Source organism: Cheilinus undulatus, linkage group 3, assembly GCF_018320785.1.
Source record: "Cheilinus undulatus linkage group 3, ASM1832078v1, whole genome shotgun sequence".
NCBI classification, from domain to species: Eukaryota; Metazoa; Chordata; class Actinopteri; order Labriformes; family Labridae; genus Cheilinus; species Cheilinus undulatus.
In genome coordinates this window covers 16347280-16368783 of record NC_054867.1, presented here as the reverse complement: position 1 = coordinate 16368783, position 21504 = coordinate 16347280, and the positions used below count along the sequence as shown (strand labels likewise).

General features: G+C 38.2%; 1 protein-coding gene across 1 annotated transcript; it reads left to right on the top strand.

Annotated features, from left to right (window-relative positions):
* The first annotated feature begins 3538 nt into the window (after window positions 1-3538).
* trpc4apa (transient receptor potential cation channel, subfamily C, member 4 associated protein a) lies at window positions 3539-20543 on the top strand. Its single transcript, XM_041779704.1, has 18 exons — window positions 3539-3681; window positions 5995-6123; window positions 6226-6342; window positions 6516-6573; window positions 6713-6768; window positions 6859-6987; window positions 12067-12268; window positions 12361-12546; window positions 12632-12774; window positions 12882-13013; window positions 13110-13168; window positions 13253-13438; window positions 15097-15187; window positions 15302-15442; window positions 15545-15656; window positions 15845-15957; window positions 16170-16376; window positions 19439-20543. Exons 1-18 carry the CDS (start codon window positions 3556-3558, stop codon window positions 19574-19576), a joined length of 2325 nt encoding a protein of 774 aa, XP_041635638.1. The 5' UTR covers window positions 3539-3555; the 3' UTR covers window positions 19577-20543.
* Window positions 20544-21504: the final 961 nt, after the last annotated feature.

The following is a 21504-nucleotide window of genomic DNA, read 5'->3' as shown; positions in this document are numbered from 1 at the left end:
ATAACTGCAAAAATGCATAGAGAGAATAGAAAATGTTTTCATAAAAATGTGCAGTAAAACAACATTTGGATGAAATGTGAAATCATTCTCTTACTATGCACTACTGTGTCATATGGGAGTTTCATGTGTGTGAAGTTAATGATGGAAAGCTAAGGACTCCTCCTTTTGCCTTTTTAGTTTCTGTTTCTGTACACAGACATGCATGCTAGGTAAAATCAAAGGGGGGAAAGTACCAGACTGTTGTGTTAGAGCAAAAGTACAGTGACTTTGGCTAAAATTTTCAAGAAGTAAAAGTAAAAGTGCTGGTATATAAATCTACTTAAGTAAAAGTTTTTTAAAAAGTGTTATATTTCAAGTTTACTCAGAGCACTGGGTGGCCATTTTTTTAATACCCTTTCACAGTGAAATATTAGCTTTCCTTAAAGATCAATAACAAAATATAGGAATCTCCAAGGGCTGTTTATTGGGAGGTGTGACTTCACCTAATGCATTGTAAAAGTATTCAGACCGTTCATTTTTGGCTATGTTTCAGCCTGATGCTACAGTGGAAAAAAATCAATGTCATTCTCAATAATTTACAACCAGTACCCCAAAATGACAAAGTGAAAACAGGATATGACTTTTTTTTTTCAACAATTTCATGAAAACAAAAAGCTGAAATATCACATTGCCACTAAGTATTCAGATCCTTTGCAAAAACACTTGAAAATTAGCTTAGGTTCTGAAGGTTGTCAAGAGCACAATGACCTCCATAATTCTCAAATGGAAGAACTTCTGCCCAACCAGGACTTTCCAAGAGCTGGTTGCCTAGCCAAACTGAGCAAATGAGGTGGTAAGGGTCTTGGGTGACTGATGGTCACTCTTACTGACTTCCATGGGTCCTGTGTGGAGATGGGACAAAGATCCAGAAAGATAAACATCACTGAAGCCCTTCACTGATCTGGGCTTTATGGCAGAGTGGCTCGATGGATGCCTCTCTTCAATGCAAAACACAAACCCTCGCTTGGCTTTCATTTTGATTTTTTGCAAACTACAAGCAGCCACGCATGTGTTTTTCACTGTCCAATCAATTCAATTTAACATAGATGGACTCCAATCAAGGTCTAGCACCTGAACTAGATTTTAAGTGTTTTTGCAAAGGGTGCAATCACATGTGTCGATGTGATATTTAAGTTTTTTATTTTTCATAAATTTGCCAAAATGTCTAAAATTCAGTTTTCACTTTGTTATGATGAGGTACTGAGTGTAGATTAATTAGAATAAAAATGAATTTGATTGACTGTAAAATCCAGCTTCAACATAACCACAAGTTAAAAAAAAAAGTAAAGGGGGCCCTGAATACTTTCTGAATGTACTGTAAATTAAAAGCAGCTGCTATGTGCTACCGACAGTCATGTGCTTTGAAAGTCAAACTCCTGGTCATTTTCTTGTTGTTGACAAAAAGCTTGGACCTCCCTATTTAGACATTTACAGTTTATTTTTCCCAGTACTTTTAAAATCTAATTGAGCACAATGCCAGTGTTAATTCTTTACAAAAACTATGACTAAAAATGTTAGTCGACTTCCTTTTTCTCATGAGACGGGACTAAGCAAGACAGAACAACAGTTACATACAACCAATAAAAAACAGTAGAAATCAACTAAAACAATACTAACTGGAAACAGAGTGACTACAAACCAAGGCCGTTACTCTGCAAAGAGAAAGAACTTTTAGTTTTTAGAGTTTGTTGGAGGGCGTGCCATAAGCTTGGGGCATTAAAGGAAAATGCAGTTTTGCAGAGTTCACTGCAAGCTCGAGGGACTTTAAGAACTAACCATTCAGTAGAGTAGGTCATGTGAGTGCTTGAACTGCTCTGCAAAAAGTTTGAGATGTAAGGTGGCGGTTTTCCAATGAGGGACTTCAAAATAAACTTAAAACAAAAAAGTAAGGCAATTTGTGTTTGGTACATTATTTCTTTGTTGTAACAATGCATCTTGGTAATAAATCTTATACCGTTGGAAAGCCTGTTTATTTCCCTTTTAAATGGTGCCACATTTGTAAGGATCTCGCATTTGTGAGATGAGCAGCAGAGCTGAGTATGTGGGTTGTGCCCATGAAAAATGTGCCAGATCTTCTCTGCCAATGCCAAACAGCTGATTTTGCTGTTGCTACTGACTATTGTTTTGAGCCTGAGCAATCAGGCACCTGATTGGCAGCACCTGTGAGCGTGGTCCCTGCTACAGTGGTCAGTAGATGTCTGCTTCAAGAATCGACATGCCATGTTTGACTGATCTGGATAGGGCCCGTCGGTTGGGCGACTTTAAGCTGCTGTTCCACAAAACCAAGTAGCGGCATTGTTTGGAGTAAAACCCAGTACCATCTCCAAACTGAAGGCCAAGTTCCATATAACAGGGGATGTCAGAGACAGGCCACAAAGTGGGCTTCCCAAGAAGACAACAACCCAGTAATACTGTTTTCTTACCCTGTCAGCAAGAACTCTATCCTCCAAGATGACAACACTCACCCCACAGAGCAGGGTTTATCAGAGACTACCTCCAGAATTTGGGAGTGGAGAGGATGGAATGGCCTGCCAGCAGTCGTGACCTCAACCCCATTGAACACAGCTTGGGCGTGCTGTTCATGCCAGACTGACCAACACAACCACGTTGGCTGACTTGTGACAAATGCTGGTTGAAGAATGGGATGCCATCCCACAGCAGTGTGTGACCAGGCTGGTGATCAACATGAGGAGGAGGTGCCAGGCTGTTGTGGCTGTGTATGGTCCTTCCACACACTACTGAGGCTCCTGTTTGTTAAATGAATATTGTTAAATTGTCAGTATGTCTTGTTTCTTCAAACTTCAATCATCCACTCCACCAAACAAGAGTCAATGGCAGAATAAACTGTTTGGCATTGGCAGAGAAGATTTTATAAATACTATAATTTAAGGACTTTTATCGACCAAACCTGGGCTAAAATGAGTTTTAGTCAACTAAAGCTAGACTAGAACTTATCGGTTAAAAATTTAAAAAAATCTGACTAAAACTAAAAAGTATTTAAATCTAAGACTAAAATGAAGAAATAGCTGCAAAAATTGTCACTGTACAATACTTACCCCAAAATATACTTTGGTAAAAGTAAAAGTAGTGATTAAAAAAAAAATACTCCGATTTTTGTATTTTTGTACGAAGAAATGGATGCTTGGTAAAAATGAAGGAAAGCACAATACCTTCCCCACATTTCAGTAAAAGTAAAATCCATGATTTTAAAAACTACTCAAAGAGCACGAGCCCTCCAAAAGCCTCTCTCAGGATGTTGTCATGGTAATATTATTTGAATCCAACAAAGTGGGCTAATGTTAGCTATGTGGTTAGCAACGTGTATATGATTAAACAAACCACTCTGACCTGTGTTCTCATGCGAGTTTAATAATAAAAAGATTATGTAAACATGTTTAAGTGACTTGGTTGTTGCAGAGTTTGCGTCTCTACCAGCAGATGCCGCTTAATTGCCTCGAATATTCATCAAAGCCTTCCACTTCCTGCCCGAACAGTTCAGTTCAGGAAGAAGAAATAATGGCGACGCTTTTGGGGTCCGAGTCCCCTTGTACTGGAGGAAAACGAAGAAATTGCAGTAGCAATATCGTTTCAAGGTTCACGGCCAGTAAAATAACTGGTCAGGGGTTCAGTCGAGGAACACAGGTAAGAAACAAAGCCTAATATGACAGTAAAGACATTAGAAAGTTGCTCGACTGAGACCAGGGACTTGCGCTCGGCATCTAGCCTGAAATTAAGACGTTTTCCTGGAGACTTGACTGGACGCGGAGTCGACCCCTTCTGCTTGGCTTTACTGTTAGCAGCATCATGATGTTCTTTATAAACAGGAGCCTTAAACTTTATAGTGGGTTGATTGTGGATGACAATCTATGCTTACTGGCATGAAAATAAAAATGTTAGCTCTGCAAAAAGTGTCTGAAGCGAGCAACGCTTCAAGTGGGTCTTTTGTTGTTAGCCCACATTAGCTTAGCATTGAAGGCCAGCTTAACTGCGCTGTTGAAGCATTTTACGCTCAAAGTTTATCAGGTATAGTTGTTTATACTTACATTTTGGTGTCAAAATGACAATGGACTGTGTTTTTAAATACACAAAGTGCTTTGACCACCTTGTAAACGGTTGTTATATTAGCTTGTTTTAGCAAACGGGAACGTCAGCTAGCTTGCTAAGCCAGCTGAACAGCTCAGGTGATTACGTAACGGCAGTCTAACCACAATAACTATCGTTTCCTTAAATGGCTCGGCCACAGCAGCTGTTTGAAAGTACGTTTATTTTTATTTCAACGCCAGAAGAACATTTACAGAATATATGTAACATTTGAGAAAATAGTTGTTTGGTGCATTTTGGTATTAACGGTTGTAAATATGCCAAGTGTTTGATGTTGACGACTTCATGCTTATGAATGTGGCACCTGTCCTGACATTCAGACACCGTTTATCTGTTTCACTTTGGTCCTCTACACTTGTGACTTGCGCCTTAAAATTACATTCTGAATAAAACACAAGATACTTGTGCCCTATACAGAGCTTATAAAATTATGTATTCACGTGTTTTGGTCGTGACTTTGCCTTCCTTGCTGACTTTGGGGTTTTAGAGGGAGTGTCTCAGTTGTTTTGGGGTAGACTTTACCTGATAACGGCCCAGATTATGAGAAAAAATATATACGTTTTCTAAGACTGCAGGTGAACATGCAGCATAATAATTCTGGGATTCATACTCTTTGCGTCTAGGAAAGGTATCCTGTGCAGTGAATAGTATTTAGTGTGTCAGAGGCAGCTGACATGAACACAATACATACCATACGAAAGCTACTTACTCTGACATTTTTGCTACAGGCTTTGTTACTTTTGCAAGAGGTAACTCAGTCTAACTGCATTGTTTTAATATTTATTACAGACAAGCATTAAAAACCTGAAAGAATGGAAAAAAGAATGGTTTGGGTATTGCTGTTATTCTGATCCTTTTTTGATAGTTGAAATAGTTTTTGATTTTAAAAGTTTTTGTATGTTGTTAGAATTGGCTTTGATTTATTCATATCAATAAAGATCTGTTATTGATAACTTCTGCATGGTTTTATGATAATCATACAGGTTTATATAACTATAACGAAACTAAAGAGCTATTTGTGTGTTGACTAAATAAGGAACAGGCTTGTTTTCACATTGTTCAGCTATAAGATAAAGATGGCTCAACACTCATTTCCCATAAAAGATAGTCCTTCTGCTTTCATGAGAATATTGTGTGTTAAACAGTAAATTCTGAGAAATCTATCTTAGATGAATTATTAAATGCAATACACATTTTAGAATATATTTTTTCTTAATGTGCTGCAAGCATGATTATAAATGCAAGCAACCCATAGTTTTAGGGATGCACATTATTCGATTTTTGCTGATTTGCTGATAAGTGCAAAGTTATTTTAGCCAATGCCGATATTTTCATGTAGTTCAGACCAAAACCTTCAGGCATTAAAACACACAATTTGAAGTTTGAGGATGAGCAAAAGAACACATTTCAGGTCCTAAAACACTCTCTAAAGTGTCAGGAATTATGAGTAATAAAGTAAAACACCTCAGCCTAAAACTCCAATCACTTCTTTGTTATTAAGACTTATATTTACAGCTGATACAGGCACATTTTTTTTAGCCAAAGTATTTGTTGCAAATGACAGCAGAAATTTTCATGTCTGCCAATATGATATTTCACTTTATTAGCTGATATCTGCAAATGCAGCCATCATGTTGATATTATTGTTTATCCCTACATTGTTTGTTTTGACATTTAATTATTATAAAGAATACAGGCTTTTCTGGTATGTATGGAGCTCATAAGCTTGCCATCCACCAGTGTAAGCCAAAAAAAAGTCAACAAGCCTTTGTGAGCTGTAATGTTTAAATATGTATGCTTTAATGTGATAATTTGCATCATTTGAATTTTTTTGTCTATGTTTTTGTGCTAAAGCTCCCTGTAGGCCTGCTTCTAGAAAGAGATAAACGGGCTAAGTGGCATGGCATCCCTACTCTGCTGCAGAAGCTCTACGAGAGCAGCCACCCAAACAGTGACCTCTCACATGCCCACAGCTTTCTTAAGGTAACAATACATCACTAGTATATAGTAGTTGTAGCCACTTGTAAATGTTTCTCTTTTGAACCTAAATGATGTAAATAACATGTGAACAATGGTTTCTGTCAGGTATTATCATCCCAGCTCTCCATGGAGGCTATGTCTTTTGTCACAGAGGACAGGAAGACTGCTCAGGAATCCACCTTCCCCAACACACATACCTTTGACCTCTTTGGTGGAGTCGATGTAAGATTGACATTTCTAGTGTTTGTGGCTCTCTGTTTATCTCCTTAGAGAAATTTACTGCTTGTTATTTCTGGTGAATTGGTTGTCATGTGTTGCACTTCATGCTAAGACAGTGCAGATAAAAAAAACAGTCAGTTAAAAGCACTGAATACTCATGGTTATGTTTGTTGCAGCTGCTTGTGGAGATCTTGATGAGACCCACATTAACTATGCAGAAGAAAAAACCCAAAAGTAAGTGGGACTCGCATCATATCTGGTAATGAATCTGCATTTATTTGGGAGTTAAAAATTGAAAAAATTGTTTTACATTACCTTTACTACTACATGATAAGTTCTTGAAATTAAACCAACTTCTTTGTTTCTATTACAGTGAATGATGACTTGGTCAAAGACTGCCTTAGTGTTCTCTACAACTGTTGTATATGTGTACGTATCCAGACCAGAAAGAACTATTTGTCTAATGCAGGCAGGTCTGAGTGTGATTTAACAGAGTTGTAATTTTTCTTTCCAATGTAGACGGAGGGGGTCACAAAGAGCCTGGCAGCAAGGGATGACTTTGTCCTGTTTCTCTTCACCCTGATGACAAACAAGAAGACATTCCTGCAGACTGCTACCCTTATTGAAGATATTCTTGGAGTCAAAAAGGTCAGAGTGTTGTTGTTGTAAATGCTCTCAAACAACATGTTAATAGTGTACAATGCTGGTGTCTCCTGCTGTTTCTTATAGTCAAACAAATTATTCCAGCTCTGCAGTAAAATAATAACCTTTTCTAATATTTACTAGGCAGAAAATGTGTTGTTGTCTTGGAGCTCTGTTGTTCAAGGACACAGTCCTTAAATGCAAGATGAAGTACTTGGCTTTTTTGTGCTCTGAAACTAACAAAAAGGGGTCCCTTTTCCAGATGTTTTTTGTTATGCTGATTGATGTCAAGACAACCAGGAGTGGTTTGACTTATCCTGTAGATTTAAAAATTATGACAAACAAGGGTCTGTGGTCAAATGACACTTTCTGCATGGGCAATACCCATAACCTCAGCTTCCTACTGGCACTCACTGTTGCTAGGTTACAAAAGTTGACTTCCTCCTTGGTAGTGTCATCGAAGTTCATCTTAAACAGCTAAATGCGCGTAATATTTTCCTTTGTTCAAAAAATATGTCCATGAAAACATAAAACAGTGCAAAGGATTCCTGTCCTGGCCTTTGCAGAAGCTGTTGACCTGGAAATCATACATTTAAATAGACAAGTGGGATCTGACTCTGTCACCCCCACTTTGTTGTTGTTGGCTCTGAGTGGTCATTGAGGGAGATGTGACAATGACGAACACAGTGCTATTTTTAAAAAAGTCTAACTATTTTCAACTGAGAGCAGAGGGACAAAAACAGCTAATGCTGAGGGTGTTTTGTGCTCAGAAGTCTGAGCACTGAAATACTGCACTTCACTGGTTATGTATTGCAAGTGGGCGCTGCCAGTGCAAATATTATAGCTATAGACGTGGGCCTTAAGATTATTTTGTAATTAAGAAATTGCAGTTCTGATGCAGAAAATATCCCAACTTAACATCATAAAGTGAGAGAGAGCCAATATGAACATTTGGGATGAACAGTCCTGCTTAATAACTGGTCTGTACAATATTTATTGGTATCTACAAATATCAAAGCACTTATTTGATTTTACATTTATTTCAAACAACAGTAACATAGTAGCTGCAGCAATTTCCCTTAAAGTCTTCCTCTCAGATTCACAGTTTTGGATCATAAATAAAAGAATCCCTCTTACTAAAGCTGTGCAGACAAAATGTTGGGAAATGTTCTAGAAACATCCAGGTATCTCAGACCTAAATCACCTTTTTTTTTTTTTTTTTTTTTTTAGATAAATCCACAAAAAAACTAATTTTCCAGTTTAGTGCCCACATTTATTTTATGAATCACAAGATTAACTCCAAGGTACTGTTTTAAACAAATTCATGGCTTGAATTTTAACTTAACCACATTTTTAAAATTTTGATACAATTCATGTGAAAACTAAACAATATTGACACCTGTTTTGATACCACTGGAACAAAAGAATGACCTCCCTGACACCCAAACTAGTATTTTTTAATGATTGTTAATTTTGTGTATGTTTTTCTTCATTTATTGTAAGGGACAGTGCACATTTTTTAACATAGACATGTAAATATGCCAGATTGTAGTCATAGGCTGATTTACATCTGCAGTCCCTGGCAGGTTAATGGTATAGATGTAAAAGTGTACATCAAGCATGTACATAATGAAAATAAAAGTATACATAAAATCAGACAACACGCAGAAACCAAACAACAAAGATGTTAATATACAAAGACTCAGATATGATAGTCCAGAGGGTGTATATAGGACAGTGCTTATTACAAACCACAAACAAAGTGACAATCACAGTTCAAGTGTCCAAGGCAGAAAGTGCTGTAGTGCTGATATATTGCTCATGATTATAGCATTGCTTTTGTTAAATTGCACATTTGCACATGGCATGTTTATTTAAAGAGCTAATATGATTGCACATAGCCCTATTGCACAGAATTTGTGTGAACAGATGTGTTTATGCGTGTGTTTTTGCACAGGGATGGATACAACCTTCACAAAGGGAACGCAGAATTTCAAAATTAGGTGTAATATCCAGTGGTGGGTAGAGTACACAGTGACAGTACTCAAGTAAAAGTTTTGTTACTTACAATAATAATTACCCAAGTTGAAGTAAAAGTACTCACAAAAATAAGTACTTGAGTAAGAGTAAATAAGTACTTTATTAAAGGACTACTCAAGTAGTGAGTAACTTCATGAGTAAACTCATTTTGTGCAATTTATTAAACGTATTGCATTATGACATATAATTCAGGGGTAGTAATATAAACTGCACATTGTCATAAATAAAGTAGCATAATTGGCCAAAGGAAAAAGAAATAAAAAAACTTGACTAAATTCATAAAGCAGCAGTCAAGTTATGTTTGTTAATCACCATTATGGGATGAAAAATTTCATATAATGAGAAAAAAGGGCTCTTTCTCCCATAATAGTTATCTTATTTCTACATGATGATTTTAATCTCACATACATGAATTTGTACCTTGCAGTTCTTACTTTTTAATCACATTACATTTATTTTATCATTTATTATTGATTTTTGGCTCATATTTATAAAATTAATCTTATGAACTGGCCTCATTTCTGACTTTTTGCCCTTTTTAATTTAATTTTTACTTTTAAGCTCCAGTTTATGAATTTTTATCCTAATTATTTCTCAACAAACTTGGCAGGCCAAACTGAAACTTATTAAACCAAAGACAACTTTGGCCCACTAGCCACACATTATAACCATGTTAGGTATAATCACTGATATAAGAGATATGGCACATGCACATGATAATAGTATCACCTACGACGTAACGTTAAATAATGGCGTGTAAAATCACAGACACAACTGTGTCTTTGCAGTCTCCACGTTAAAACATAGATTTGAACTGATACGTTCAGCTAACTAGCAATGCAGCCGTTAACTTAGTTAGCTTTCTTATCATAACATGCTTTCTTAGATTTTACATGCTATTTTTGAAGCTTGATATTTCCACCGTTTTAGGTAGACACAGTAGGCAGTGCATTATGTGGCTGTTGTTCCGTGTCATTTAAAAGGTAAACAGTCTTGATGTTGGACCAGAGTTGAACATGCTCATCTGAAGGAGACGCAGGTATTACATCATCTGCCATTATCTCCAACTGTTGATAGTTAAGGGGGAGGGGTCAGTCCTCCATTTACTCTGTGTTGCTGAGGATTTTACCTCACACTGCTGTGAGAGCTCAGCTGAGTGTAAAAGTACTTAATGAAAATAAATTATAGACAAGTAAAAGCAGCAACCAGTGCATGCCCAATGCAACGGAGTAGAAGTATCGTTTTTTTTATCAAATCAGACACATCAGACACAGCTGTTGTGTCTGATGTGGTGTGGAGCAGAGACAAAGAGAGGGGAAAAAAGAAGCATTGTTCCAGCAGCAGTCAACTCTGAATCCTGAACCTTCCTTCATGTTTGTGTGGAGGTGTCAACTTCTCTAGGAAACAATCAGAAAACAGAAGATCTTTGTGTCTTTCTCTGCTTGTGATAGCTTTGTGTTGGAAAGTAGACAAGTATCTGTTTAATTTTTCTGTTTTTTTTTCATAACTTGGGTACTTCTAGGTGTCATTGTACTTAGAAATAACATTTTTTGTATTGTTTAAAGCTCCTAACCTTAGATTAGATAGACTCTTAATTAAGCTCCATGTTTTTACATTGAGTCTTTGTCAGGGTTAAATAAAGATCCGTAAGACAATAGAAGCATTATGATTGTTGAAACAAAGAGAGCATGTAGTTTAACGACTGCATGCGTCTCAATTCAAAGAGCACAAAGTCAAACACTTACTCTGAAGCAGGGTCCAAAACTAACACTCGCCACTTGCCAATTACGGGTAGATTTTGTCTCTGGCTGGTAAATTTTTAAGACCACTTGCCACTCTGGCGAGTTATTTTTTTTACCAGCGAAAAATTCATTTTTTTGTTACTGGAGAATGATGCTGATATCAGCTGGTTTCCTGGCAGAGTAATGTGTATTTCAGGCCGAGACGATCTTTGGTCACGGAAGTGCGTCAGTCATGACATCATTCACAGCACGCCGAGGTGGATAGCTGGTTGTTACTGTACCAGTACCTCCTTGCAGTGTTGCCAACTTAGTGACTTTGTCGTTATATTTAGCGAGTTTTCAGACCCCTCTAGCGACTCTTTTTTGAAAAGCGATTAGTGACAGATCTAGCGACCTTTTCTGGTGTTACTGGAGACTTTTGAAATCTCTGACATGAAAGCATGTATTATTGTAGCACCTCTCAGTGAGCAGAGGGTGCAGCCAATGGCCCCTCCCTGTCCCAAAGCACTGACAGGCAGCCCACTCCTCTCGCAGCAGTCCCTCTCAGCTGTGGTCAGAGCAGGAGATGCTCATGCCTCCATGTCCAGACTACAGATTAACCGCGCTGTGAAGGCACCATGACAGTTTTTTCTATTGTCTCTTTTTGGTCCTTTTAGATTGTAAATGAAGACTGTATACAAAAAATAAATAAATTGAGTTGTAGGCTCTTAAGTGGACCATAAGGTTTAAAACTAAACCAAACGTAAGAAAACTAAACTTCTAAGAAAAATAGAATGATAAATAAATAAATGATAAACCAAAAATAAAATGTAAAGTAACTCTGCCAGAGTATCTCTTGAGTCATTTTGCCTAGCTCAGATAGAGGAGGGTTGGAATTGTGAAGTTAAAGAAACAAGAATCGACAGAAGCAAGTTCATTTGTTGCTCTACACATAATAAGGGTCTTTTTGCTCACTTTTTGTCTCTTTTAGCATACATTATTGCTAGTATTGGTGCATACTGTTAAATCATTGATTGAGAATCGCATGCAAGACCCAAATGACATGTTAAATAATACTGATAGCAAATTACAACACTTAAAAGCAATTTTTATTTGGTTGGCTGGTAAAATATCTGCCTGGCTGGTAAAAAATTTAACTTACCAGCCAGCTTGGCTGGTAAGTGAAAAAGTTAGTTTTGGACCCTGCTCTGAAGCTAAGAAGCACAATTTGTGTGTTTGTTTTATTTCTTCAAGCATCAAGGAAATGTTCATATTTTTATTATGTGCTTGCTTTTAGTTAAAGGTTGATGTTTGATTTTTACAGGAAATGATTCAGTTAGAGGGCATTCCCAATCTCTCTGGCTTGGTCCAAAGCTTCGACCAACAACAACTAGCCAACTTTTGCCGCATCCTGTCTGTCACCATCTCAGAACCTGATGTAGGAAACGATGACAAGCACACCTTACTGGCAAAAAATGCCCAACAGAAACGCAATGCTAGCCCCTCACGGGCTGAGGTCAACCAGGGTATGTTGTATGTCAGCTACAGTTGTGAAAGTAGATATTTTGTGCCATTTATGTGTGTTAACTGTCAATATTATTGTCATTTTTTCTAATAGTAACCCTTCTGAACATCCCTGGCTTCATTGAGCGGCTGTGTAAGCTTGCCACTAGAAAAGTTTCGGAGGCCACAGGAGCGAACTTCCTGCAGGAGCTGGAGGACTGGTACACTTGGCTGGACAATGCGCTGGTGCTGGATGCTCTCATGCAGATGGCAACAGAGGAGCCCGAACAAAGCAGTACAGGTGAGATAAATCTCTCTTGTGCTAATGTTTGCTCACTTTACTTGAATCTTTCTAGCTGAAATACTGTTTCTCCTCTGTCCTACAGAGTCATCAGATGAAAGTTCCCTTGCCACTAGCCCTCTCAGACATCGATTGCCCCAGTCCATGAAGATTGTCCACGAGATTATGTATAAAGTAGAAGTACTCTATGTGCTATGTGTCCTCCTAATGGGGCGACAGAGAAACCAGGTACTTGTGAAGGGACCTCATATGTTAGATGCATTGTTTGCTCATAGCAGAGTTGAATCTGAAAAAAAGATTTTTTTAATTCATTCCTGTATTGTGTCTTTGCACAGGTCCACAAGATGCTGGCAGAGTTCCGTCTCATCCCGGGGCTCAATAACCTGTTTGACAAACTAATCTGGAGGAAATACACTGCCTCAAATCATGTGGTGCATGGCCAGAATGAGAATTGTGACTGTAGTCCAGTATGTGCTTTCACCCCCTTTGGAAACTTGTTATTTTTGCTGTTGAATTTATCTGCTTTTATGTACAATGAAAACCAAATTCTTCTCTTTTTGCAGGAAATATCCTTTAAAATCCAGTTCCTTCGGCTGCTTCAGAGCTTCAGCGATCATCACGAGTAAGTGACCCTAATTTTAGTTACCTTTGACCTGACCTGTGTTCTTCAGTTATGTTGTTTTACATGTTTTTGCTTGTCTTTCAGGAACAAATACCTGCTGCTGAATAGCCAGGAGCTGAACGAACTCAGTGCCATTTCTATGAAGGCCAACATCCCTGAGGTGGAAGCTCTGGTCAACACAGACAGAAGTCTGGTGTGTGATGGGAAGAAGGGCCTGCTGACACGCATTCTTACTGTCATGAAGAGGGAGCCACCAGACTCATCCTTCAGGTCAGCATTACAGAGGACAAAGATGACATGCAGTTTTATTTTTAAATACAGTGTATCTTAATTCCGTTATCAGTGTATGAATTTGAGCGGTAAGCATATCAGAAAGGCCTGAATCTAAATAAGGAAAATATTTTGTGCATAAGATCAGTTGCACACGTCTGAACTGAGCCGTTGCAGCTCAGATCAAGCCGTCCAATGTGGTCGCTTGTGATTCAGCCTGTCACCTTGAAGACAGCAGGTTGCAGGACGTTGCAACCAGCTAAACATGAAAAGGGAATATAAATCTTTTTTAGAAAGGCTATAAACATCAATTACATTAGATAAAGTCATGCTGTGAATTTTGACAATGATTACATCAATCTTTTTTCTAAGTTTTCACACAGAAACTTAAGCCTGTAAACACTCCTGTCTTCTCTCCGTTGCACATTATGATATATATTTTTTTTCACTTAAATCTTTATTATTTTTAAACAAAGCATTTCTGTGGCATTGGTCCTTTGTTGGTGGTGTTTCCTTACCCCTATTTCTTGTAACAGCTTTCTTACATGCTACCAACAGTATTTTGATCAAATATGAATCCCTAGCACTAAAGTTTTTTTTTTCACAGAATTTGCACAGGTAAAGTACCAAACACTTCTTGGAGACCTCATATTCTAGTATTTGTTTCAACTCATTACAAACTGTCTCCCAAATGTACAGTAATTTTTTGGCATTTCCAAAAACATGGCTTAGTCAACATCAAGATACCCACACTCTCGCCAACACTTCTGGGGACGATGTAGCTGTTTACTTTTCAGTTTCGGTGTTATAAAGAATCAAATCAGATTCTTCCATGCAAATTCTCTCCATGTATGAGAGCTAGTACACATCATGATTTAATGTACAGTTGATGGAGCAGACAGGAGTGTTGACGGGCCGAGGTTTTTGTGTAAATACTAAAAAACGATGTAATCATCTCCAAGAAGCAGATACATGTGAAAAGGGTAATAGAAATATATTTTGAAAGGCTCTTGTTTAAATCAGCTGGGTATGGTGCTATATGTTTTGCAGCACTATATGATATGATATCCATGAGAAATTCAAGGCTGTAAGAGCTAATTCTGTTTTTGGAAAATTCATAATTCTCCCCTGATCCCTTCGTTAAAACAAAACTGTTGTTGTGCCGTGAAATTTTGCTGCCATGCTACTATGGGGATGACATCAATCACTGATTAGCAGAAATCAAACAGCCTGATGTTACACATTGTCATAATGATAAAGATGCAGGAAAAAAAACTGATAATGAGATTAATTGCACAATAACTTCAGAAATAAATCACTTAAAACTAAGTGACTGTGAGAGTCTGTGGCATGGAAATGATGTATCATCTCCCTAAGTCGCAGCAGTGTGTACTAGCAGGTGTTTAAAACATTGCAGAGTGGATTGTTGCAAATAGTTGCGAGTTTCAACTGGAATCTTTGTGTATCTCTGGTCTGAACTGGGCTTTAAGTGTAAAAACATGTAACTGTTGCATCTGGTCTGAATGGGCTCAAAGGGGACATCAAAGTTCACCACAGTGAGGCAAAGCTCTCACATTTATTAAAAAGATGTCTAAAGATGAAAGTTTCTGTCATTCTGCTTTTTATAGCTCGTCTGAAGCTTTTTCTTGTGTTTGTAGATTCTGGCAGGCGAGGGCAGTGGAAAGTTTCCTCCGTGGAGCCACCTCCTATGCAGACCAAATGTTCCTCCTGAAGAGAGGACTACTAGAGGTAAAACTACAACATGTAACTGTTTTTCGTCATCATTGATTAAGTTTGCTGCATTATACTGATCTGTACAATTTTGATTTTCTTTAAATTTACGTCTCTTTATTCCCTTGACAGCACATCCTGTTCTGCATCATAGACAGCGGCTGCACTTCTCGGGATGTCCTACAGAGCTACTTTGATCTACTCGGAGAGCTTATGAAGTTCAACATCGATGCCTTTAAAAGATTTAACAAATATGTCAACACTCCAGAGAAGGTAGATTGTACAACTGATATGCTTTACAAATGTTAAATTGTATTCTCTTTAGTAGTGAATGAAAACAGTCGTGATGATATTGTTTTTATTTCTGTTCTGCAGTTTCAAACTTTTCTGACACAGATCAACAGTTCACTGGTGGACTCTAACATGCTGGTACGCTGCATTGTCCTTTCATTGGACCGCTTTGAGAGTCAGACTGAAGATGTCAAAGGTAAATGAGGATCATATTTGTACATGTATAAGCTGGTTCATAACAAGAGATTTCAAAGGAGAAGTTATTAGAATCATTTCTTGTTTTAGATCAGTGAAGAAATACTTTCATTATCACAAATAAATGGAAGTGCTTTTTCTGTGACAGGTTTTTAACTATTGCTCTGGTATCGTTTCTTTTTCTCTCAGTGGTGGAGGTACTTTCTGAGTGCTGCCTGCTGTCGTACATGGCCAGAGTTGAGAACAGGCTGTCCTTTCTCTTCAGACTGATCAACATCATCAACGTCCAAACTCTCACACAGGTCTCACTCCACATCTCTGCTTTGACACACATTCACAACAATTCAGTCAAAGACAAAAATGGATTAACACTCAAAAAACAAACATTATTTTAATGTACACTCAAAGTACTGTTGGCTATACTTGTTGCTTTTGATAACAGTTTTCCCATTGATTGTTGCACTAGAAGACGTTTGTCAGTAAAGCCTGGCTCCTTTATCTTTTTTCACTGCAGGAGAATGTGAGCTGTTTAAACACCAGTTTGGTGATCTTGATGCTGGCCAGAAGAAAGGCTAAATTGCCCTTCTACCTCAATGCCCTGCGGGAGAAGGAGTACGCCGAGAAGTACCCAGGCTGCCTGCTCAACAACTTCCACAACCTTCTGCGCTTCTGGCAGCGTCACTACCTCAACAAGGACAAAGACAGCACATGTCTGGAGAACGTGAGTAAAGCAATATGTTCTGAACACAGCTAAAATGTAAGACAATATATTAACTCCATATGTAAAAGAAAATTTAATGAGAGAACTCTGTCGCTGCTTTAACACCAAAGTTAGAAGCTTTACAGAGAATTAAACTTAGTTTACACCTCACATAAGAGTCAACACAAAATTTAAAACAATACATTTTATCACACTAAGGGCATTAATCCTATTTTTATTTTACAAAGAAACATTTGTATTTTAAAATAGTTAATTCTAAGCTGATAAACTAATGATATGAAAGGTATTGAGATTGTGCATGCATGCACAGGGACAAAGGAGCAGACAAGACATACAATGTTTTAATCCTGAAACAAGATGTAAGATCACAGCTCTCAGGTATATCACTAAAGTTTATAAACAGCATCCCTCTGTGATCAGCTATTGATGAGGCATTCATGTGTCCCTCCTATTAATGGAAGCAGACATTAACTCTTTAATAGTGATCTGCTTATTATAACCTGGACAGATGTGATGTAGAAAGGCGATTTACGTATTTGTTTATTCTTTGCACTTTTATAAAGACCAGATTGCAGGTAACACTTTGATCCCAGATGGCAAATTAAGTTTAATGTTATTAGATTTTATTGATAAAACAAAAGGAGAACAAATTTTAAATCATGTCTTTGTCATTTGTTTTTTTTTCCCATAAGACAAATAGATAAATAAAAATTAGTAAATTGGATTTCATTTTCATGCCATATTGACCAGGCCTACCACTGAGGAGCAATAAGCAGGCGAAAAGCTAAATATTAGTCTCAAAGAATTAGAAAGCATGAGATCATTAACCAGGTGGCCAAAACCCAGCTCTGAAAGGTGTTAATATCAATCTCTGACTGTTGAATGTGCGAAAGGTAATCATGATGTTGTGTCTTTCTTTTCTGCTGCCCTCAAGTGGTGAAAAACTAAAATATCAAACTAAAAAATCAGTGTTAGCTGCAAAATTGTGCACAAGTCTCATGATCTTACCATGAGCATATCTCATATAAGCATCATTTCTTCTAAGATAATAAACTTTGACAAAATATTTTTGTTATTTCTCTGTAATTCAGTTCAAAAAGTGAAGATTTTATATATTATATATTCACTGCATATTTAGTGACATGTCAAGCCTCTAAAATTACACAGACCAGTTGATAGGTTGTTCAGATAAAAAAAAGAAAAAAAGAGGGAGAGAAAGCCTTTGCTTTGTCCCCGTGGTGGGTTAATCTGTGGCAGGTCTTTTGCTGAATCCTTCTGGTAGTCTAAATGATCTCAAAAATCAGCATAACAGGCTTTCTGAAGCATTATTAATTAATTTATCTCAACGGCAAATTCAGTAAAGAAACTGAAAGCACAAATCACTTACTGCACTTAATCAGGTGCAGAGGACCAACGTTTCGACGCCCACTCCGATCCATTGAAACACCTTTGTACGTTACTGGTCCCTTCTGTGAACACTGACCTCCACCTGTGGAGGGTCTGAAGCGCAACACACTATTGTCATTCTCATTATGTTGTAAGAAAATAACAGCAGACGGAGTCAATCAGGATGCACCTGCTTTTATACATATCATTTCTATGATTATGGCATGATAACTATTTAGCATCATAAAGTCTACAAAATATCCTCAGTTAATTGTTTGTAGTAATTCACAACAATAACTATTATTAGATGCACTTGTTCTGCCAGCGCAGTTTAATTTACAAGCAGGTTTTAGACGGCATGCAGCGTTTTATTTACCAAGGTGAAGGGAAAAATAAGTCTGCTGGTCAGGACTTAATGACCCGTCTTTTCTCTTCTCTGCTCTCTGTATGGAATAGACGCGACCACTGATGTGCACATTTTTGTGAGATGATAAAGGGACTTAATAAAATGTACTGACCGGCGAATTAAACAAGGCTGCAGGATGTGATGCTTTGACAGAGGGCAGACCAGAGACAGCAGCACCAAGATATGTTGTTTCCAAGTTATTTGAAGCGTAACCACTGTGAAACAATCAGAAAATAACATATTCTGAATCACTTTGTGTGCCTCTCTGCCTGTATTTACCAGTACTGCATTGCTTTTCTCTCTCCTGCTGCACATCTCTCAGTCAGCTGTGCCCTCATGCTGTTTCTTTCTTACACATGTGTGCGCGTGACCAACCAACCAGCAAGATCTTGGTGGGATTAGAGCTTATCGACCAACCAACCAACTGACCTGAGGGTGTCAGCCCTTGTTTTAATACTGATGATTATGGCTTGCAGCTCATGAATATCATGTGTCAGAGTGTTTTATCAAGTCCAGAGCCAACAGAACAGTATACTAAGAGATTTAAGGCTTCTTGCCTCTGACTGCCAACAAGCTTTATGGAGATACAGATTTCCTTTTCCTGGAGGACTTGGCTCCTGCCCCACAGTGCTAAAACTACTAGTCACTGGTTTGATGACCATGGTATTACTGTGATTAATTGTCCCGCAAACTTATCCAATCCTGTAGAGAAGCTGCCTGATATGGTCAGGAGAGAGCAACCTGGGCTTCCATAACACCTTAGCAGTGCCAAAATCTGATTGCCTACATGCCTCAATGCATTTATCCAGTAATTTATGCTAAAGTAAACTGAGTGCATAAATGAAAATACCTCTCAGAAAGTATTATTATTAATCCTTTTTTATTTGTCCTGTGTCATGTTCTAAAATTACTGATTACTTAACAACTTAACAAAATACTGATTGTGTTCTTTTGATTTTCATTAGCTGTTAGTCAAAATCATCAAGATCAAAACAACAAAAGGCGTTAAATATTCACTTTTATATAATGAATCCAGAGCAAATGAAACTTTGAATTTTTGAATTAGATTACAGGAAAAATACCTTTTAGGTGATATTCTCATTTTTTGAGATGCCAAAAACTTTCACAGATGGTCATTCACTTCTTATTAATAGTCATAAACTTGCATTTTCTTTTTCTAAAGTGAGATTACTCCTTAAACACATGTAGAGTTGATGCTTAGCAGATTTTTTTTCCTCTGAGCTGTACATTCTCTGCTTTCTCTTTTCAGAGCTCCTGTATCCCGTTCAGCTATTGGAAAGAGACGGTGTCTGTGCTGCTGGGCTTAGACAGGACTTCTCTGTGTGCCATAGCGAGCTACATTGATGAGCCCTTCATGGACCTGGACAGAGACCTGCTGGAAGATTGACCTCCAGTGTGTACGTTGGGGGCGGGACAGGGCAGAGGGTCACAGGGAGCATGGACACCCACAGCTGGTGAAGACTCCTCTGAGCTGAGCCATCCGGGCACTTTGTGACTGTGTTCTGGATGTAAAGACTCGCACGTTTGCTCTCGGTACCTTCGCATGGGGGCCGCCATCACCAATATGAGAGGACGTGATTCACACTAAATTATCGTGCTCTTATTCAAAGGAGGAGGGGGAACCTTTCTTCCCACTCCAGAGACTAAAAAGGGACCTTGCAAAATCACACCTGCGTTGGTCGTTTGCTATAGGTGAACTTCAAATAGAGCCTTTTATATAACCTATACAAAATTCTATGGAAAAATATGTATGATTCAAGAAATTATATGTTAGGAAAAAAGATTCTTTTCAGCAGTTGGCGAACTGTCAGCCTATTGCAGGTCACTGATGCGTCAGGGGGCTGCAAGGGGTCTCCAGCCTTGACCTCCCACTACCTACACGCTCCCGGCTGACTCCACACCAGTACACGACCTCACCTGCTGGGAGATCGAACTTGTGGTTTTGGAGTTTTATCATGGGTCTTAATGAACAGCATTTTCATTTAACCGTTGTGGGTCTATGACAATTGGTGCTTTCTGGCTCTACTCTGCACATTCAAATAGCTTGTGAGCCACATTTCCCACATCACGCAGGGCTCCTCCACTAAAACCATCCACTCTGTCGTGATGTCAGAAGGTTCACTTTGGGGCTCTCTTCTTTACCGGGTTATTTTTGTTGATTTACTTTTTCCTGTTGAAAAAAAGACTTTTAGCTCTGGACAAACTGTAGAATAAACAATGCACAGGTGAAATTGTTTTTATTGTTTATTATATTTTAACACATTTGTTGATTAAAAAGGTCTTCATTTTGTAACACAATGTGTATTGGTGTTGTGAGAGATGCTTTAGGACAAGAATAAACTATGCAGGCACTAGTGTTAAGATACCACTGTCATTGCTCCAGTGCACACAAAGTTTGTGTGTAGCCTTCTCATTGGACTGAAGGTTTCCGATTCTGATTTCTGCTTCAATTTCAAGATTTCTGACTTTAAGCAAAGAATGACAATCTCTCTCTGTGATGGCTCTTTCTGCATGGCACCACTTGATATTTAGTCAAGAAAAAGACGCAGCAGTGGCCACGGCTATGTTTTTGACTGTCCATGGCCTGAATGTGCAGCGAAATGAAATTGCAGACATGAACAGATTTTTGGTGTCTCAAATTCAACAGACCCAACCTTAGATAAGTACAAATGGATGAGCTACCTCATATTTTATCCTGACAGCGTACAGATCAAACCACTTTTGATGACTAGTGTACAGTTTTCCTCCCAGCATGTCATGGTTCATAGTACATGTTCATGTGAATGTATAAAGGCATTTCTACAGTCGGCCCCTGATGCCATGAGCTACTAGTGCTATGCCGCCTTGGGATGCAAACACAAACGTCCTTTACACTTTGAAAGCCTTTTCTTTGCTTTAAAGCTAACCAACCAGAAATGTTCCTTTCTTTCTAGCTTTCATTCAGCATGTCTTAAATCTCTCGATAGGTGTGCACATACTTTGAATTAGTTCATCTTTTGTGCTTTGCAATGACTTTAATGCAAATACACTTTACAAGTGCTTCTCTAACAAATCCTCTGAGTCAACGCAGAAGGCCTGAGATGACTGTGGTGGTTTCTTGATGAAATGATGTGTTCAAACTCTGGGTACTTCTGCTGTAGTGTTTTATTCTAATCATGTTTTATCTTTTACTCAAATCCCTGTTATCACTCCGATCAACCATCGTGGAAGTCAATCATACTATTTGGTATAAAAACATGAATGTTGTGAGCACTTCTCCGAGGCGACTGTATTAACAATCTCTGAACCCTTACTTCTGTAGCTTTGTGATCTGAG